Here is a 21,445-nt window from a genome sequence, read left to right on the forward strand (position 1 = left end):
TTAGTCTTGAAGAAAGGAGTTGATCATTTATGATACAGGCAATATTACAGCAAGTAGTTGATGTTGTAAACTCCAAGAGGAAACATTTACATATTTTCCCTTTATCATACAAAGAAGTCAATCAATTATCTCAGATATAGTCATGAAAATATTAGAAATCTTAACAATGTATTTTGGAACATTCTCCTTGCACGAGTTAGTACCTGTAAGCTTTTCACGAGACTAATCCTGTGAAACAAGTCATGTGACAAAACCATAGAGATGTATACTAGTAACGCTAGAGGGCGTACTTCGTCAAATCGCTGTGATTACGTGGAGACCGTCCGCCATTGCTCGATAGGTATTCGCAGCCTGCCATGCGCGTACAGTACCTATGGGGCATGTACACGGATGAGCACAGAACATGACAAATTGATGACATATGAGCACGAAAGCATATGGAAAAGCAAAATTGTAAATATTGCACTGGATTAAAGTTCAAATACAACAAAAATCTAGCAAAACTGAGGTCAAAAGGCCTATATAGGCCTATCTATAGCGCATAATATAGGCCGATACAGCTATAATACAGGCAAACGATTTAAAGTCCCAATTGTTTTTGCTTAGGTAAAATTTCGATACATTAATATGACTTCTATTTTCTAATGATTTGGAAGAGATGAATATCAAAAATAACATTTAGGCCTAGGTCCTGATAAATAAATTTAATGTGTTTTAATATGATTTGATGTACATTAACCTAAGAAAATTCATAGGCCATATCACAGTGATGCATCTGAGACGCTGTATCGAAAAAAAAACCACGATTGTATTTTTATAGTTCATAGTTTCCTAATTACTATTATGCTGATTGCTGATAATTTATTTCTTCACTTTAGATAATTGTTATAATTCATTTTCCATATATATCTACACAATAGGGCCTATAATAACTCGATCCCTTTTCCCCATGTCTTACACGCTGATGTAAACCAACATCACAAAAACTCGCGAATCATAAAATGACTTTTTATTGATATTTGGAAATGATTTACGCATTGATTCAGTTAAAAATTGATGATTTAGATTTCCTTTGCTGGCAACCATCCCATCATATTTATAAATATGTATATAAAAGTATACTTTCTTACTTGCGATCAATGTATAGAAAAGTTTGTTGACAGCAAAATTTGCATATCAAATGCGCGCATGCAGTCGTACAATTTTGCAATGTACAGGAGGCCTAATGGGGGGTTGGATGTTTATGTACAGTGTTATTGCCTTGCAAACATTTTAAAACTTCGGAGAGTAAACAAATCACAATGCGCAAAACAATTTTACTTTGATTTTCTGGAAAGTATAGACTTGATTCTCCCCGGCTGAAAATATGCTGATCGGCAAACTGGCTGAAATATTTTGTTTATCGCCGTTGTTTCTGATCCTATAATGATTGGACCAATATCATGTGAACAAATCAAGGATAGAATAATAAGGAGAGGAAGAAGGGGGAGAAGGAGAGAAGAAAAGGGGCGGGATTATGATATATAATTTGTATTATACTATAAAGAATATTATTACTACTGCAAGAGTGTATAAAACTAATATCATGAAAGACATCAATGCAAACTTATCATAATTATGAAAACGGTTGCAATTAAAATTGTGAGTACTAAAACCAAACATAATTATGAAACAATAATATTGCAAAAGTGACAATACTTGGAATAAGATATTAAAAATCCTAATTTAATCTCAAATTTGATACCTGCCTTGAAATTGTGTTAATTAACTGTGTCTGTGTCGCTTGAATAAATGAACTTTATGGCAAATATTTGTAAGCACTGGCACCGGCCTAACATATAAACAGATAAACACGCGTTTTGAATATCCAGTTTTGTTTTTCATTTTAAAAGTATAACTGAATTTGATTTTCTAGTTTTCTTCCTTTAATGTCATTTGCTGGCCTATGGACCTGAGTTTGGTTATTCGATCAGTTTTTTTTTAAATAAGATTTCCATGGATGAACAAAATTATTATATTATGTTAATTACGGCGTCGCGGAATGATTTTGAAAGTGATGGGGTGCATAAAATCACAATCATTTATTATGTGTAATGTTCATTTTCATTTCAGGGAGGGGTCCGGTCGCGCCCCCTGTATTTTATTTTGATCAGTATGTTAAAGCGAATTTGCTTAGGTGTGTTTGTTATTTTAATTGCACACACGGCCCCTAAAAAGCGAATTAAAACAAATCTAACTTAAAGTGAAGGGAATTAAAACTGTCATTTTTGAAAAGTTTGAACAAATTAGGCTATATTCTCGACATTTTAAATCAATATTTTATTTTCGGGCCATATAGGCCTGCAGATTTTGGGGAATTTATTATGTTCCTATAAGAACAAAATCAGCACGTTCACCAAATAACACAAATTTCAACATTGATGGTGTAACGGGAGGCTCACCAAGAACAATAATGAGATGCCCTTTAATAGCGCATGTAGATCAAAACACTAACTTATACAGAATTATTGTACAACTTAATATATAAAAATGATAGGCCTATATTTCATACAAATTAAAGCAAGTTACATATCATGTAGGCCTATATAGAAATTACAAAATTATATCCAACATAAACATAGAATCAAAGGACGTAAATGTGGGAAGGATGGAAGGAGGACGATGCAGCTTAAAGGTAGGGAAATCCAGAGAAGGGCTAATTCACTGCAGTCTTTTGAATTAATTGTCAATCTTTCTATTAATGTCCGCTGTATGTTTTTATTTTTATATGATTGTTTATATGATAGTATATCAACATTGTTATCTATTACAGGCCTATAAACGGACAGGTAAATGCAAATTATTTAGAATTTCATCCCGAGAAATCAGGTTTTTAAAATGCCAAATTAATAGCATAATCCCCATGTAATCACTCTAATAGTGTATTGAGATGCAATTTGTCATTCATATTTTCGATTTTTATGAGGTTGTGTTCTTTTCTTCAAGAAAAAGGCCGGAGACGGCACCCCTTTTCACAGCGTTACAACGCACGAGCTATGGGTACATCCGGGTACTTTTGCGAATCTATACCTATCGAGCAATGGCCGCCACGCTCCACACAATCACAGACGTTAAGTACGCGCGCCTATGGCGACTCCGCACTCTAGCGTAGTTAGTATACATCTCTATGGACAAAACAAACTTGGAGCCACCGGCAGGAAGTTGGTTGGATGTTCGATATTCGATATTCAAACTGTGAAGTTGGTTCGATATTCAGGTTCGATATTCAAACGCGTGTGAATTTGGTTGATTTTCGGTATTCAAAAATTAGGGGTTTTGAAAGCTAAATAGGGGGTTTAACACGTCTTTGGTTTAACAGGTGCAGCACGTCTCGGGCAACCATAAATCCACTGGCTTTCCCTAGTACGAGGACATTCAAGGGACAACGTCAGTAAAAATAAGGGCATGAAATTTTGATTTTTTTTTTCGAGGGGCCCCCAGATATCCCGACGGCCTAGCCAGGGTAACCACGTATCCTAACTTGTAGAACTCGACTCGGGCAACCAGATAAACACTAGCTTGACCCGGCGCATGCACATTTAGGGGGCTCAAATTAACAAAATTAAAGGGAATAAAGGGCTATTTAGAGCATTATTTTAATTTAAAAAAAGTATTTTTTTCAAGGGGCCCCCAGGGATATCCCGACGGCCTAGCCAGGGTAACCACGTATCCTTACTTGTAGAACTCGACTCGGGCAACCAGATAAACACTAGCTTGACCCGGCGCATGCACATTTAGGGGGCTCAAATTAACAAAATTAAAGGGAATAAAGGGCTATTTAGAGCATTATTTTAATTTTAAAAAAGTATTTTTTTCAAGGGGCCCCCAGGGATATCCCGACGGCCTAGCCAGGGTAACCATGTATCCTAACTTGTAGAACTCGACTCGGGCAACCAGATAAACACTAGCTTGACCCGGCGCATGCACATTTAGGGGGCTCAAATTAACAAAATTAAAGGGAATAAAGGGCTATTTAGAGCATTATTTTAATTTTAAAAAAGTATTTTTTTCAAGGGGCCCCCAGGGATATCCCGACGGCCTAGCCAGGGTAACCACGTATCCTAACTTGTAGAACTCGACTCGGGCAACCAGATAAACACTAGCTTGACCCGGCGCATGCACATTTAGGGGGCTCAAATTAACAAAATTAAAGGGAATAAAGGGCTATTTAGAGCATTATTTTAATTAAAAAAAAGTATTTTTTTCAAGGGGCCCCCAGGGATATCCCGACGGCCTAGCCAGGGTAACCACGTATCCTAACTTGTAGAACTCGACTCGGGCAACCAGATAAACACTAGCTTGACCCGGCGCATGCACATTTAGGGGGCTCAAATTAACAAAATTAAAGGGAATAAAGGGCTATTTAGAGCATTATTTTAATTAAAAAAAAGTATTTTTTTCAAGGGGCCCCCAGGGATATCCCGACGGCCTAGCCAGGGTAACCACGTATCCTAACTTGTATAACTCGACTCGGGCAACCAGATAAACACTAGCTTGACCCGGCGCATGCACATTTAGGGGGCTCAAATTAACAAAATTAAAGGGAATAAAGGGCTATTTAGAGCATTATTTTAATTAAAAAAAAGTATTTTTTTCAAGGGGCCCCCAGGGATATCCCGACGGCCTAGCCAGGGTAACCACGTATCCTAACTTGTAGAACTCGACTCGGGCAACCAGATAAACACTAGCTTGACCCGGCGCATGCACATTTAGGGGGCTCAAATTAACAAAATTAAAGGGAATAAAGGGCTATTTAGAGCATTATTTTAATTAAAAAAAAGTATTTTTTTCAAGGGGCCCCCAGGGATATCCCGACGGCCTAGCCAGGGTAACCACGTATCCTAACTTGTATAACTCGACTCGGGCAACCAGATAAACACTAGCTTGACCCGGCGCATGCACATTTAGGGGGCTCAAATTAACAAAATTAAAGGGAATAAAGGGCTATTTAGAGCATTATTTTAATTAAAAAAAAGTATTTTTTTCAAGGGGTCCCCAGGGATATCCCGACGGCCTAGCCAGGGTAACCACGTATCCTAACTTGTAGAACTCGACTCGGGCAACCAGATAAACACTAGCTTGACCCGGCGCATGCACATTTAGGGGGCTCAAATTAACAAAATTAAAGGGAATAAAGTCGAGTTCTACAAGTTAGGATACGTGGTTACCCTGGCTAGGCCGTCGGGATATCCCTGGGGGCCCCTTGAAAAAAATACTTTTTTTAAATTAAAATAATGCTCTAAATAGCCCTTTATTCCCTTTAATTTTGTTAATTTGAGCCCCCTAAATGTGCATGCGCCGGGTCAAGCTAGTGTTTATCTGGTTGCCCGAGTCGATTTCTACAAGTTAGGATACGTGGTTTACCTGGCTAGGCCGTCGGGATATCCCTGGGGGCTCCTTGAAAAAAATACTTGTTTTAAATTAAAATAATGCTCTAAATAGCCCTTTATTCTCTTTAATTTTGTTAATTTGAGCCCCCTAAATGTGCATGCGCCGGGTCAAACTAGTGTTTATCTAGTTGCCCGAATCGAGTTATACAAGTTAGGATGCCTGGTTACCCCGACTAGGCCGTCGGGATGTCCCTGGGGGCCCTTTAAAAAAATATTTTTTTAAATTAAGAAATATGATAAATAGCCCTTTGTTCCTTTAATTTTGTTAATTTGAGCCCCCTAAATTTGCATGCGCCTGGTCAAGCAAGTGTTTATGTTGTTGCCCGAGTCGAGTTCTACAAGTTAGGATAATTGATTGCCCCGCGGCTAAGCCGTCGGGATATCCCTGGGTGCCCTCGAAAAAAAAAGTCAAAAATTAAAAGTTTCATGCCCTTTATTTCACTGACGTTTGTCCCCTCAATGTTCTCGTACTAGGGCAGGGGAGGGCAGGCAAGCCATTATTTTTATGGTTGCCCGAGCGAGACGTGCTGCACCTGTTAGATCCCCTAATTAGCTTTCAAACCCCCTAGTTTTTGAAAATCGAATATCGAATATTGGGCCAACTTCACATGCGTTTGAATATCGAACCTGAATATCAAACCAACTTCACAGTTTGAATATCGAATATCGAATATCAAACCAACTTCATGCCGGTCTTGGAGCCGGGATGTGATGTCTAACTCTAACTAAGAACGTAGAGAGTTGACGGTTCGTTCGCAGACTTTTTATTGCTAGAATTCTACATTATGACTTCCGTTTTCTTGTATGTCCCCAACATTATTGGTATGTTTATGAAACAATTTAGTTTTGTGTCCATTTCAAAAGATATATTTTATGTAATCTGATAGGGAAAACAGTTTTTATTTAGTTCAGCCCTGTCTGTCATATCATATGCCGTGTTTTGACCGAGTAGGATTCGCTTGCCTCCCCGACAGCTCTGGCGTAGACGCTCTTAAACTAAAGCCTCGTACTCATGATTTTGGCACGATATATTGGTTGGGTAGTTGTGCTGTTGCTGCATTGCAGACTTTCATTTGCAGTGCAACGTCAACAACCTTATCGATCTATGTTGGATCTATTTAACACACAACATACAATTAAAATTGTTTTGTTTTTGAAATATTGTTGTAACAAACATGACCTCCTGAGTCCTAATTTCCTGAAGTCTAACTCTAAGTAAGACTAAGAGTCAGACCCAGACAGAGACAGTGAGACTGAGTGAGAGTCTGACAATAAACAACGATGTTGATGAAAGGGCGCTACATAAGCACTTGCCCTATTGGCCAGGGCAGGTAAAAGTTACTTACTTACTTAAATGTTGAGATGTAAAGCAATATGCTTATGTGCCCCTCGTTGAGTTTCCTATCTTTGGTCTGGAGTTTGGTAAGGTCTGTACTTCAGAGGATGGTTGTGCCAAAATGTTTCAAGTCTGGATTTGAACTAATTTGAAAGTTATAGTCGGGCAAGTGTTTTGAAATAAAGACCAAAACTACTTGCCCGAATTGAGAAAGCAATATTCTCACAGTGGAATGACCAAACTTAGGGTCGATATTTTTTATATAATATCGACACTGGCGTAAATCCCGGGGGGGATGGGGGGGATATATCCCCCCCACTGTTCGAGGAGAGGGGGATGGCCTGTACAAACATCCCCCCCCCCCACTTTTTACGAAAGAAATGGGGAAAAAATCACAAGAGATAATTGTTTTATTGGTGAAAATTCTTCCAAAAATACAGCTTAACAAATAAAATAATATTATTGAATCATAAAATGCAAATAAAGAGCCAGTTCACCATTTCCAAACGAAATACTTATGTCATTATTATAACATTGAAGAGAAACCCCCGTTTCTTCCAATTCATCAATGTTGGGGTCTTTGGGAAGGGATTAAGATGGAATGTCAAAAATTTGTTGAATGTAATCTCTAATAAAACCATTAAACCATCATGGGGTAAAAAAGATAATAATATTGGAGAGGTATTTGCCATATGGACATACAGTGGCGTAACTACGGGGGACATGGGGGGCACATCCCCCCCCCCATCGGCTGACCAAAAAAAAAAACGGGGAAAGGGAAAAAAAAGAGGGAGAAAGGAAGAGAAACGTAGTGGGAAAGAAGAAAATATTATTCATTAGAATGTTATATTATAACTATGTTAAGTTACATTACATAAGAAACATTTTTATCATAACTTTATGAAACATAATTTGCCCAGGGCCTACGTCTTCATTGTTCCTGGTGCTCGCATTGTTTGTTTAAAGAGATATATAATCCTGTTGTACTAAAACATCCCGTTTTCAAGTCAATATAAACCAAATATATTTCCTAGCACTTGAGTTATCATTGTTTTATGTAGTGACATATGCTTCTTTTTCATGACTCAAAAGTGATTGCCCCATGTTAAGGTCTTCATATATATGAAACATTTCCTGTCCGTGATTACGTTTGCATTAGTGGATTGGTGAGATATGTCTGCTCTTCATGAATTCCTAAAATCAGTCCTTAAAATGTCCCTTCTTCTGATCTGAATATCAAAAATTTTCAGCTCGCGCTTCGCGCTTGCATCATTTGGTCCTATTTAATTCCTACAAAGAAACCTTAGAATGCCCCACTTCAGGTCTGAATTATCTAAGTTTTCAGCACGCGCTTCGTGCTCGCATTGTTAAGCGAGACAGGTACCTATCATGATTATAATGTCCCTTTTTAAGTGTGAATATAAAAAAATTTCAGCTCGCGCTTCGCGCTCGCATTATTTGATCAGTGAGATACATATCCGTTTAATGACATTGTCCTTAAAATGTCTCTATTAGGTCACTCACTCAGTCATTCAAAAATTTTGCTGGTGCCCCCCCCCCCATGCCGTGACCCACGGTCGCCACTGTGGACATATCAATGACAATTCCTTGCATATCTAAAAACATGATTGCAAAAAAATGCCAAAATATTTCAGTCATCCCCCCCACCCATCAACACGGATTTACGCCAGTGAATATCGACCCTAATTTTGGTCATAGTGGGCAAGATAAAATCACTTTGGAAAAAGTCATACAATAACAAGGTTCATCAGTTCATGTCAAAAGAGAGAAAAAAAGTTCAATGGTTTATAAAACCACAATACTTTCTTTTGAAGAGTTAAAACTTTTTTTTTCAAGGATTTTTTCGGGCAAGTGAAATAGATTTTTGGGCAAGTATATTCCAACTATTTAAAAATTTACTTGCCCAACCGGGAAAGTGCTTCTAAAAAGTTATGTAGCACCCTGGATCATGATGATGATAATGATGAATAATAATGATAGTGACAATATCATTACAAAAAACAACAATAATATAAGGATTAATGTGAATATGCCAAAGTAGAGATTTTGCTAGACTGATATATCCGCTGTTCTTTTAAAACATTTTCTAATTTTTTGTCCTACACAGACTGATGTCGGCCATTGGGCTCGTAGTGGTGGATCTTCAACCGCTGCTTAACTACAGCGTAAAAGGGTGAGCTCGATCACCCTCCTCGATTACTGCTTAATTCTCCCTTTCGATGGGCAAAAAGGGGTGCAGTTATAAAGAGCAAATAATATTTATAATGTATAATCAGCTTACCACCTTTCCGAAACAGTCATGTGCTGAAAAATAATGAATTTTTATGACAAAAATGCAGGATCAGCCAGGTTCTTCTTCGATTGTTTGCCGTCATGTTTGTAATACAGCCGAGCGTATGAATGCGCCAGCCAATCACATTCACGTTTCCATTGTCAGTTCATGAACGGAAAATGGTAACATGAACGTGATTGGCTGGCACTGCATTACAAACATGACGGCGAATGATCGAAGAAGAACCTGATCCTGAATGTTAGTCATACAAATTCGGTATTTTCTAGCATATTTCGGAAGGGACTGGTAAGCTGATTATATTCACTATTATTTTCTTTTTATTGCACTCTTCTTGCCCATCGAAAGTTGGAATTAAGCAGTAATCGAGGAGGGTGGGCTAGCGCACCTTTCCCCATAGACGCTGTAGATAAGTGCGGTTGAACCTCCACCATTATAATAATAATATAATAATAATACAGGTATATTTACCCAGGGAAGCCGCTTCAGTTCCGAAAACTGTTCTCCCAGCGGGCCCTGCTATTATTGAAAGCCCAATGGCCGTTGTCGGACTATTGATGGAGGGGATACCATGGAGCCAGACAAATTCTCAGCGGAGCATATCTCTGACAGAAATAGACCTATATCGGTCTGAGATTATGCTTGAAATGAATTTCAATGACCTGATGAATGATAATTCTATTATTTAAATAGCAGTTTCGAATTGATTAAAAAATTTAATCATAATACTGAATACTAATATATTCTCTGATACTCTTGTAATTAATTCATTTATAAATTAAGGATGGATTTGTAAATATCCCGGCAAAGAATTTGTAACTAGGTGTCAACAATTTGTATTTGTTGCACATTGATTTATGTAGGTTTATTTCCAATTTGTCTAAAGGCGACCGCACACCTTACGACTGGTCTGCGACCCGATTTTGGAACAAATCGCATTTTGCTCATTTTCTGAAGATGTGAATGGAACATATCATTTTATTTGAGGTTAAAATTAATTGAAATGATAATATTATAACCATTTTGAAAGATTGCAAGCCCTTATTTCGGAGTAAAGTCCAAATTATTTTCAAATCGTAGCCAATCGTACGACTGCTATGACGTCATTACGACTAGATATTAAATTCGCTTTTATTCTAAGAAGGATGATAGCACAGTCACAAATTTGATCATAGGTATTCGTACGATGATTTAGAATATTACACAGTAAGATATTCCAAGTCTCAATATTATCATCAAATTCTACTACATTTTATTCTAGAATCGGGTCGGAGACCAGTCGTAAGGTGTGCGGTCGCCTTAAGGCAAATTTAATTTGTCTACTATCGTTTGGTCTACCATCAGTTCGACCACTATTCACATGGTCTAAAGTCCAATTCGTCCACTCACCATTTCGTCTGATAACCAGTTGGTCCAATAGTCATTTGGTTAATATACCATTTGGTCTAATTGGACTAAGTGTAAATTTTGAAAATGAATGAATATGAAATGGATATTAGACCAACTGGTTATCAGACGAAATAGTCATAGACAAATGATGATTTGATGAAGTGATGATTGGACCAAGTGGTTGTTAGATGGAATAGCATTAGACTAAATGAAAGTAGACCATGTGGTGAGTGGACGAATTGGCAATTTACCATTTATGTATACAGTATATATTCTTTATTTGTGATACTTTGTATTCATGCATGCAAACAAGATGAATTTCCACCAAGTTGGACAATAAAACAACAATATGAGTATATATAAGAAAGAGTTCCATATGTACCCCTCACCAAAAAAAAAGTGAGGTTGAGACTTCTGGTGTACTTTCGGTTTCACTCTGAAAATCTTTTTTTTTCTGTAACTTGCCCCGGTTGGGATTCGAACTCACCTTAATGGTACTGCAGTTAAGATCTCTGAACACTATGCCTGTGAGAAAACGCTGATAGCAGAAGTGTTTTGAGAGATTATGAAATGATAGGAAATGATAGGAATTTTATTTTTTCTGACTTAATAAGTTGATGGCTCTGGTCAATCACGCATGCTCAATCCTGTATGAAATTTTGATGGAATAGAGCCATTTATTTTACTTTTCCATCTTAAATGTTCTAGATTAGGGCTAAATATAATTATTCTAAATCTTCTCCATATTGTTTGAAATCAATTTAAGTGGGGGTATAGAACTCTTACCATAATATATATTTGTAGCCTTCTAGGCCTATTCATGTAACCATGCAGGGAACAATTTTCATGATAATTTACAGGGTACATCCGTCTGGCCTTGATCTTCAGTAGCTGTTTCTTCTACTCTACAAATGCTGTAGTCTTCATTAGCCTTTACCTTGCTCAGTCAATACTTGATGGTGAGTTATTGGTTTCTCAAAAGACCTCTTTATAGTTTTGCAAATTATACATTCCAAAGTTGCATTTTCAATCTGTATTCAGAAATAAGCTTAAAAATAAGCCTGGAACCATTTTATCCTGTCAAATACATGGACCTGTTTTGCTTGTCCACCAGTGACTTCGCTAGACGTCTACCATTAGTTCATTTACGATGCATAGACTAGGTATTGAAATGAAAGTTTTGTCACTGTCAAGCGTTGGTTCTAGACAAAAAAGTCATTACCCAGATATTAATGGGTTGGAACTGGAGTCATTGCTGGTGCACAGGCCCTTCAAGTTTAAATTAATACTATTTTACAGTCTGCCATTTGATGCTTTTCATTTGCTGCATGAGATTTTGAATGAGCAGATCAAGTGAAATTTTTATTTATCTCTCTATTTTCAGGACTTGATGGTGCACTGGCAAGAAAGCTTAAACAGACCTCAGCATTTGGTGCCTGGGTATGAGTATATTCCTTTAGTATTTTGACACCATATTCTTTATTCAGTCACCATACTTTATTTCATAGTGGTACTATTTTGTTGAATGAAAAAAGAAATCACTACCATTTGGCTTTTAGTGTACAATAGATGATGAAGGCAGAACATTTTTGGTCACATTATAATGTGTACAAGGAAGCTTTATTTTTTATCTTATTTTCCAGTAAAAGAATTTGGTTATCGATTTTAAGAAGCACAAGATGTATGAATTAATGAAAATGTATAATTTTGAGCCTTTATTTTCATAACTAAATTCTATTTTTATCTCAATTTTTTTGTTTGTTGTTTTTCGCTGTCTTTTCCACTTAGTTTGACGTTGTTATCGACAATCTAGGGCGGGGTATGCTATGGTGCAGATTATTCAAGGTATGTTTTTTTCACTTCTCTTAATAGTGCAAGCATGGTTTATATTTCAGTGTTTTGTTTATTTTGGAAAATGCAATTATTCTTCATATTATAAATGTATTGCTGCTCAGTAGACAAAACTGCATGTCTGGAACAAAAAAGTGTTAATTAGGAGAGTGAAAAATGTGGCTGTTCTGTCACTTTAGTATATTCAGTTTAATAGTCTTCCCTTTTGACATGGTGCAGTAGCTTAACCTTTTCAAGGTAAAGAGTCTAGACTCGGCAGAAGATCACTTGATAAACCATCTTGTCATTGAAGCAAAATACTACACAATGAATTTCACAAAATTCAGATACACAATATTACCATTGAACAAAATGATGAAAATGGTCTTAGAATACTACAATGCCTTTTAATAGAATCCATAAATTACAATCCTGAAATAATCGCTAAATGTCCTAAACACTAGGCCTATGCACGATTTCACACCCAAAAGGCCAAAATAAAAATGAAAAAAAAAAAATGTTTTGATAATTTTGAAATAGTCTGTCAAATTTATTCACACAACGTTTTTTGCCTTTAATGGTCTCACTAAATGCCTAAGCTATCATAGTATTGACAGTTATTAAATCACTATTCACTATTCTATTCCCCCACTAAAATGGCCAAAGATCAAGAGCCAACATTTTAAGATTTCATTTTCATCTTTGTATCTTGGGATGGTTCATGAAAACAATAATGATATGTATCCTTAATCTTTCATGTTATTTTAATCATTTTTCTTTTTCTTCTCATGTCTTTTTTTTCAGTGGGGTTACTTCATAGCAGCCATGGAGTGGTTAGTGTTTGTCTGTACACATAGTCTGGGTGCTCAGTGGAAAACAACTAAAGTTCAAGCACCATGGATTGTTAGCAAAGTTATGGAAAAAAGTAAGTCAAACACTTAAGGGGATCAGAGGATTTTGAAATGGATTCAATGCAATAGACAGCTTTAGTCTGGGTGATTCCATCATTGAAATGTACATTGCCCTGAAGGTCAATTTTAGGGCTAAACAGAGATACGCAGTATATGTAATGCATTCCTATTCTTATGCTTCCTCATCATCATCATGGCTGCCATCATCAGTCTGATCATAATCATCGGCAGCAGCAGCATTGACAGCATCAACATCATTATCTAATCTTAATGATGGTGATGATGTTGCTGATATGAAAGTGGTGAAAATGACGGATGACAATTGCAGATCCCGATGACTATGATGATGGCAGAGGTAGTGTGCTATTGATGATGAGTTGAGGTAATGATGATTCTGATGATGTCATCACCAATGATCAACAAGATGATGATGATATTAATTATGTTATATTTATCACTTAATTTATTCACATTTCATATCATCTACCTAGATTTCAAGACACCACTTGGGACATTCACTATTCTAGGTCTATTTGTTCTACCTCTTTGGCTCTATGCACACTATACGGGTGTCCTTGGCAAGACGTTAAGAGTACCCATCTCTGTACAGTATGCTGGTATTGCGTTCCTCAGTACTGGCAGGGCGTTTGCTTTTGCAGTTGAGGTAAATCGGTGCTCAGCACCTGGATGTATTCATTTTCCATATTGCTTGGGACAACAACTTTAAGTAATTTCCTGTTTATCTTCATAAAGATTAATAAAGATTCAGCTATGCACTTTATATACCAAAAGAGAAAGGCAATTGGTTCTACACATTTTTATTATTGTAAAGGATTGACTTACTTTAAAGAATGTTGATGCGGTTTGTGATTCACCATGTTATTACTCCTAAAAAGGGTTTGTTAGAATAAAATGAAAGATAATTGAAGTTAAGAGGTAAGAAAATGATTAGAGACAGAGAGTAGAATATTCTTTCTTGATTATGGGCCATAAAAAGATGATGTGTGTGAGTGGGAGACCACCAGGCAAACCTTCAAAGATCATGTTGAAGAAGCTGAGAAATTGTTTTACAAAACCACTGTGTATCAGTGGGAGCCATCAAAAGAACATTGATATAGGGATATTTATTTTTAGGATATGGTTCCATCTTTATTAGCATTATATGATTTGTTCTCCTCTCAAATTTGCTTTTTCAGTCCCACTTTGTCTATTCCCACATACTGTACTTGACGAGGGATGAAGACAAGTAGCACATCCAAGAATGACCATGGATATTACTTATAAACAATGGATAGCTCAAGCTCACAGAATGAGCTTCCTCTTATACGGGGGTAACAAAGTGGAGGACATGCCATTTTGGACTGCATGAGAATCCTCACAAGAAAATGGCAAGTACTGAAAGGTAATTTGAACTGATATGCACTATTTGTCTGATGCCCATGATCTGAACTTATGCACAAAAAATGAAACTGCCTTTTTTTTCAAATATATATATTTATGTACACATTATGTATATTAAGAAATGAATATAAAGGAAGTACAACGTCCAAACTGGCATTCATTTTGCGATAGCTTTTATTCAATCAAGTTCATAATTTTCACGTCATATCATCTTTATCAAATATATGAAATGTATATGAAAAATGAAATATATATAGTAAAAAATCAAGATTTAAAGTCATAGAAAATCTGTATTATAATCATGTTAATGATGATGATCATAAGTTCTGAAGACTATTATGTTTTAGATAACAATACAAATTTCTGATCATGATTAGGTAATTCAAAGAGTAATTTTCCATATGGACCAATTCAATTAAACAGCTGTTTCTTAAAAGCCATGAAATATTATGCACAAAGATTGAGGTTTCTCAGGATTGCCAACCATAGATTCATGTATGTTGTAATGTATGACATGCGATGTGTGCATTAGACCTATTTGAAATCCCTTTATGAATTTCTTTGCCACCCGCCACCCAGATGTGAGATAAAATCTTGGTGGATGCAAAAACTCAAATGTATTTCATTAAGCATAGTAGACAGCAATGTGGTGTCTGACTGAAGTATTCCAGAGGGAGTGGTAAATTTGCATGTGTGTGATTGGTGCATAATGAACTTGTAAAGTCTGTTTGTGGAGATATTTTGACCATGGTGTACATGTAAGTATATGCATTTAAATCAACCTGCAACGGTTCAGACAGGGTTTAAGACTATAAGTCTTAAATTTAATTCATATTTTGACTGAAATTATTTGTAAATGTAAAGCATGATCTCACAGATTCTAAGACGATGGTATATTATATGAATTGTGAAACAAAACTTTCTCTCCTTTTAAATAATTTGTGTGCTAAAATTAGACTTTTAAGAGAAATGTTGAGAATACATCTTGTTGCAATCTCAGACAGCTGTGAAATATCTAAAAACTTGAAGAAATGTATTTGTGTGTGATTTTGATATACATTCTAATATGCTGATACTATATTGTGTAATTCATTCTATCATAATTTGTTTATTGTTCTGTTAAACTCATTCTAATATGAAGAATATTTATAATTCATCCATTGTGTTTGTTTATTCTTTCAGAGTGTATTGTTTACTTTTATTTTTTTGTTTATACTCTCTGAGTGTATAAATCATTCCATTTTTTTTTGTATCAAATTAAGTGCCTAATTATTTTTCTTTAGGTTTTTATGTACACATGTTAAGTACTTAAAGTGATTGGTTGACAATTTCAGATATGAGTTGGCATAAAATAGCAATCTGAAAGTCTCAACAGGGAGTAGTAACAGTATTTTTAAAATGAAAAAAAAAATCTTATGTTTGGTTTTTGCATTAGTTGTTTTGATTTCTTTATTAGATAAAAAAAAATTACAACATTAAAATGTTGAAAGTATTATACTTCATTATTTGTATTTTAGCCATGAAATTCTGAGGCAATGTTTGAAAATGGTAATGATCGTAATATATTCTCACAATCTCTGTAACTCATCCATGAATTAAATTTATTTATTCATTCATTTTTTTTCCCGGGGGGGGGGGGGTCATTTTTTCTGTTCTTATGACCCTTCTTATTTATCTTCTCTATTTAGGGTTTTTTTTCTTCATGCTTCTGTTCATTCTAATTACAGTTTTTATTACACACGATGGCTATCTTTGTAGACTCTAATAGGAGGAAAATTGTCCATAAACCCAATTGCATATTCCCCTGTCTCTGATACATTAAAAAAATAATGTTCATGTATATTGATTTCGTCTCAGTTTAAAGCTGATTAATGCCAGGAGATTTTTATTTTCTTTAACAAGTTTAGGATTAATTGTAAACTGAAATATTTCGTTTACAAACATAGTTCATTTGTTAGCATTTGTTTTGATACCTGAAGTAATCCTTACAATCTTCTGCCCCGCTTAATTCAAAGATTTTGCTTCCCGATTTTTTTTAATATATTGCATTAGGATATGTGATTGCTATGTGAATTAAAAGGTTAAAGCAGTCAGACAATCCTGCTATTTGAAATAGAATAAAAATAAGGTTTAAAAACACACTTAATTAATTCAAATGAAGTACCGATATATTCTAGTTTAAACTCCATCTATTTAAAAACAAGAAAAAGGAAATACTGAATTGAAATATCCCAGAGAGTACAAATACCAACAAATTTGAATAAGAGACACAGATTAATCTGAATGATATTTATAAACTCCCGACTTTTGCCAGGAAATCCTATATTTGCCATTGATACAAAATAACTTGGGTTGGTTGACAGTAGGTACCAAGATAATTGTTGCTCCATGAAAAGACATGTTCACTGCATAAAGGAAACATACAAAATTATAGTACACTGAATTGCTATTACATGTATAAGAGAGCTTCCTTATCCAGTCTTTATGCAGGAAGTCAAAATGTGAGATTTGGAAGTATTTAACCTTTCATGAAATATTTCTTCATTGGTAAGTTCGGGATGTATGAATCATTATCCATCACCATAAATCAATTAATGCTACCCTCTGCTCGCTATTGTCCGTTGCTTTGAATAAATAGATACATGAACAGATTGAAATTGCCTGAAAGATTTGTTGCATCCTTGAGCGATTTATCTAAACTATTTATTATTTTGTGTGAACTGTGTGAATGTTAAATGTACGATGTGTATCCTTTTGTGACTTATTACAATAACCCAGCCCCTCCCCCCGCCTTGGAGTCAACTTAGTAGTATCAAAGTTATGTGGTTGATGTAATGAAGTCTCTTGGTCTCATTAAAGGGAGTATTATGAGCCCTTTGAGGAAATATGCAAATGTGTTTTAATGTCTTTAACACTGTTTGTTTCTGTAAATCATTACAAATTAACATTTCATTGATCTTATTTATTGAATTGAAATCGCTACCCCTTCCCAATTCCCATTACCTCAGGGAGAAACACTTTAATGGTAACCAGGGGTGGATGCAGCATTTAATACTGAAAAAGTAAAAGGTCTCCATCACCTTAGTGACGATCAAAAAGAAATTTTGACAAGAAAAAACCCCAAACAAGACAAAAATTGAAAATTATCAACCCTCCCCCTTCCCGATCGGTGCCTGATTAACCATTCCTAAGATCGTTTAAAGGAGAATGAAACTCTTGGAGCAAGTTAGCTTTTGTGAAAGCAGAAAAATCAAAGAATAAGATCAACAAAACTTTGAGTAAAATAGGACTAGTAATAAAAGAGTTATGAGCATTTGAATGTCGAGATCACTAATGCTATGGAGATCCTCCCATTGGCAATGCGACCAAGATCTGTGATGTCACACACGTACAACTCTCCCATTTGGACACTGAAAATATACCCCAAAACATCTCTTTTTGCTCATTCTAATCATATGACAAACGATTCATCAATGATATAATGTTGTGAAACCTCTGTACTTGTCATCTCATAAAGAAAACACCTCACCTTGTGATAGACTCTATAAAAGTGAGAATATAAGTGAAATAAGTACTAAAGTAATGAGGGAGTTGTACGTGTGTGATATCACAGATCTTGGTCGCATTGCCGTTGGGAGGATCTACATGGCACTAGTGATCTCAATATTCGAATGCTCCTAACTTTCTTATTATTCATTCAATCTTCCTCAAACTTTCAACAATATGTTTCTTTGATTTTTCTCTTTGATATGGATTCAGCTGGTTTCAAGGGTTTCATTCTCCTTTAATGTTTGTGTGTTAACTCAGGCTCTGTGTTGTTAATGGTTATCACTCCCCGAAGAAAAGGGTTCAGATTCATGCCTTTGTGTGTGCATCAATTATTAAAATATCATTAAGCTCTCTGAGAACTTAACACCACATAAAGTATGATCAATGTTCTTTGTAATTTTACCTATGAAACTACATAGCATAGGAAAGAGAAGTTTAGAGAAAGAATAATTATTGATACGCCAGTCTCCTTTGAGGAGACTCAAGGAAATCACAGTGTGCGTAATAAAATCCGGATCAGACGGAAGTTCGTACAAGAGATTAGGGCAGTTAGCAGGAATATACCTGGTAAAAATGCAGGTAGCTTGAGTCGAGGAGTATTATACCCACGCATTGACAATGATTAGAATGAATGTGTACCAAGTGATAAGAGAGGTATGACGGAAAATGATTAACATTGGGATATTAGTTGTGAGTGGGCTGTAAATGTTTGGGATGCAAGGGGTATAAATAGTTGGTTCATTTGACGAATGGACACACATCTATCTCATATTCAATATGGAGCAGCCCTTGAGCATTTCTTTGACCTATTCGTTTCTATTCTCATGTTACCAGCATTTCCTGGAGAAATGTGCAGCAGTGGACTGATAAACTTTCCACCCTTTCGATTGTGCCGATCAATCCTAAATTCATCATCAGCTCTAACAAATTGATAAATAAGATTCTGACTTCAGGTAAGATTTGTATTCATCATCACTGTTTTAGCGCCTGGCTTTAGTAACTGTATTTCTCGTGCATGGAGTTGTCAGTAAAATGTGATTTATCGTGAGAATGGTAGGTTTTAGGCATTTTTTTCGAACAGTTCTTTTTTTCAGGACTACATAATACATTAAGTCATAAAGTGTTAACTTTCCGGGGAAAAAATCATTTTCATCGAGTTTATTCAAATTTACTTATTCCCTCGTTGTTTTGAACATACTTAACTAAATTCAGTGCGAGAGAGCGAAGCAAGTCATGATTGTAAATCATTTTGTAATATAGCCTATTGGTACACCTTTCCACCTCCAGTAAAGCTTGTCTGGTTTGCAAAACGTTATTTAGAATGTCTATTCGTTGTGATGATATAACGGGGTGTAGGGCTATATAGTTCCTTCGACTCCCAATCCAAAGAAAGTAACGGGTAGAGATTTTTGTATCGTTTCCGCATAACATGATTAGTCATTCGAACACGAAATCGACACATTTTATTGATTATGATGTCTATGGCCTATATCCAGTTCATCTATTCGTCATGTTCGTTGATTGAACGTAGAAGGATTATCTTTTCCTCTTTTTCGCTTGTAATGACATTTTCCCCCAATACGGTAACCACCCTTTTCAGTCGGTTTACCATAACCCGTTTATGGGCATGTCCATACTTAATACCAATTTTCTTTCATATCTTTACATATGAGGACGATCACCATTTCCATCTTCCCACATCTACCTCAAGTTACCTCCCGTTTTCCAAACCACGTACCTTCATTTATATTGGTAACTAGAATCGGTTTTGTACCTGCGATAACCACTGTCAGTTGTAACAACCACATAAAACGTCTGCTGAAGATTTTTTTTCTTCAGAAAAAGTTATAATAAAGATTATTGATTTGTTTTGCACTTTTATGTGTTTGAAGGGTAAAATATTTCAAATGTTTTCTTTGTCTTGCTTATGCGGACGCGATCACCCTTTTCTTGTGGAACCTTCGTTATTTTAGGGGTGTCTTTGAATCGTTGTGAGACGTTTGCTCTGGCTCTGGTCACAATGAATGTGTGATTATTTTTCCAAATTATGTTCAGTACTTATACCCTTGATGCTCTGCACTCCTCCCTCATTATCATCAACAACAACAATTGCTACAATTACTCCTCAGTTATCATTTCACTACCAAACCCAATCAATTGCCCTAACCCCTCGCTCAAGCATAAACTGCTAAAGGGGTCCAGTGACATATCAACTCTGCCGGTATTATCATTTCTCATAAAGTCAACCCTATTGCGCAAATTTTCGGGTAGAGTTGTTTTGATAGCATTGCAAACATGATCTATATCACGATAATACCCAGAGGGTATAAACCCTGAAAATACTTCTTGATTTTCTTGGTAAAACCTGAAGTTATTGTTTTTACTGTTGACATTAAACCACGAAAAAGGGTAAATTAAATCCACGATCGATACCTCCCAAAAGCCATTTAATGTCAATGGCGTGGCTAATTTTGTTTTAAAACTCGAAACAACATTACTCGGAAAATAATTCATAGAATTATTTGACGGCAGTGTCACGTAAAACTGATCTTCGATATCCATGGTGTTTGAAGTTACAAATGATTTCTTTTTTTCAATTATAATGCGTTTTATTCAGTTCATCCACCCACTGATTGAACGCAGAGGGATATCCGACAAATTTAACAAAATATTGCATTTTCTTTCCCCTTTTTCGTTTTTTTAACACTTTTTCAATACGATAAATGCCCTCTTTTGGCCTGTTTACTTTTTGCACCTCCGGTTCATAAAACGACCCCTTGATTGCTTCCCCTTTATCATCTTCCAATTCGTATACAGGCATGTCTCTGTATTTCCGGCGTTTAACGTTAAAAATTTCATCCGTCCAATTGGGTAAATAGCCCTTTTCAAATGTTTTCTTTGCCTTGCTAATGCGGACACGGTCCCCCTTTGATAATTTTTCTCGTGGACCCTTCGTTACTTTAGGGGCGTCTTTGTACAACGTTCTCCAAACTTTGCCTTCATTCCTCTTATTAACAAGACTAGGTTTTGTTTTAATTGATCTATGATAACTCTTGTTATTACTCGTCACTATTTTGGGAAGAATAGACATGTACTTGCGGGTGTTTTTATGCGTAAAATACTTATAAAGCCTTTCTTTGATCGTGCGATTTAGTCTTTCTACCACGCTTGCTTTTGCTTCGTTTTCTGTGGTGAAAAATTCTATCCCCCTTTTTTTTGAAAAACGACTGCACTTGACGATTGGTAAATTCTGTTCCTTTATCCGTTTGAATTCGTAAGGGTTGCCGCC

At 35.9% G+C, this 21,445-nt stretch overlaps 1 protein-coding gene across 1 annotated transcript; it reads left to right on the forward strand.

Annotated features, from left to right (window-relative positions):
• The first annotated feature begins 6,076 nt into the window (after positions 1-6,076).
• LOC129254778 (uncharacterized) lies at positions 6,077-17,264 on the forward strand. The gene is made up of 7 exons (XM_054893299.2): positions 6,077-6,251; positions 11,326-11,424; positions 11,850-11,905; positions 12,254-12,310; positions 13,100-13,220; positions 13,698-13,870; positions 14,403-17,264. The coding sequence occupies exons 1-7, from the start codon at positions 6,215-6,217 to the stop codon at positions 14,454-14,456; spliced, it is 597 nt and encodes a 198-aa protein (XP_054749274.2). The 5' UTR covers positions 6,077-6,214; the 3' UTR covers positions 14,457-17,264.
• Positions 17,265-21,445: the final 4,181 nt, after the last annotated feature.

Source organism: Lytechinus pictus, chromosome 2 (assembly GCF_037042905.1).
Source record: "Lytechinus pictus isolate F3 Inbred chromosome 2, Lp3.0, whole genome shotgun sequence".
NCBI lineage: Eukaryota > Metazoa > Echinodermata > Echinoidea > Temnopleuroida > Toxopneustidae > Lytechinus > Lytechinus pictus.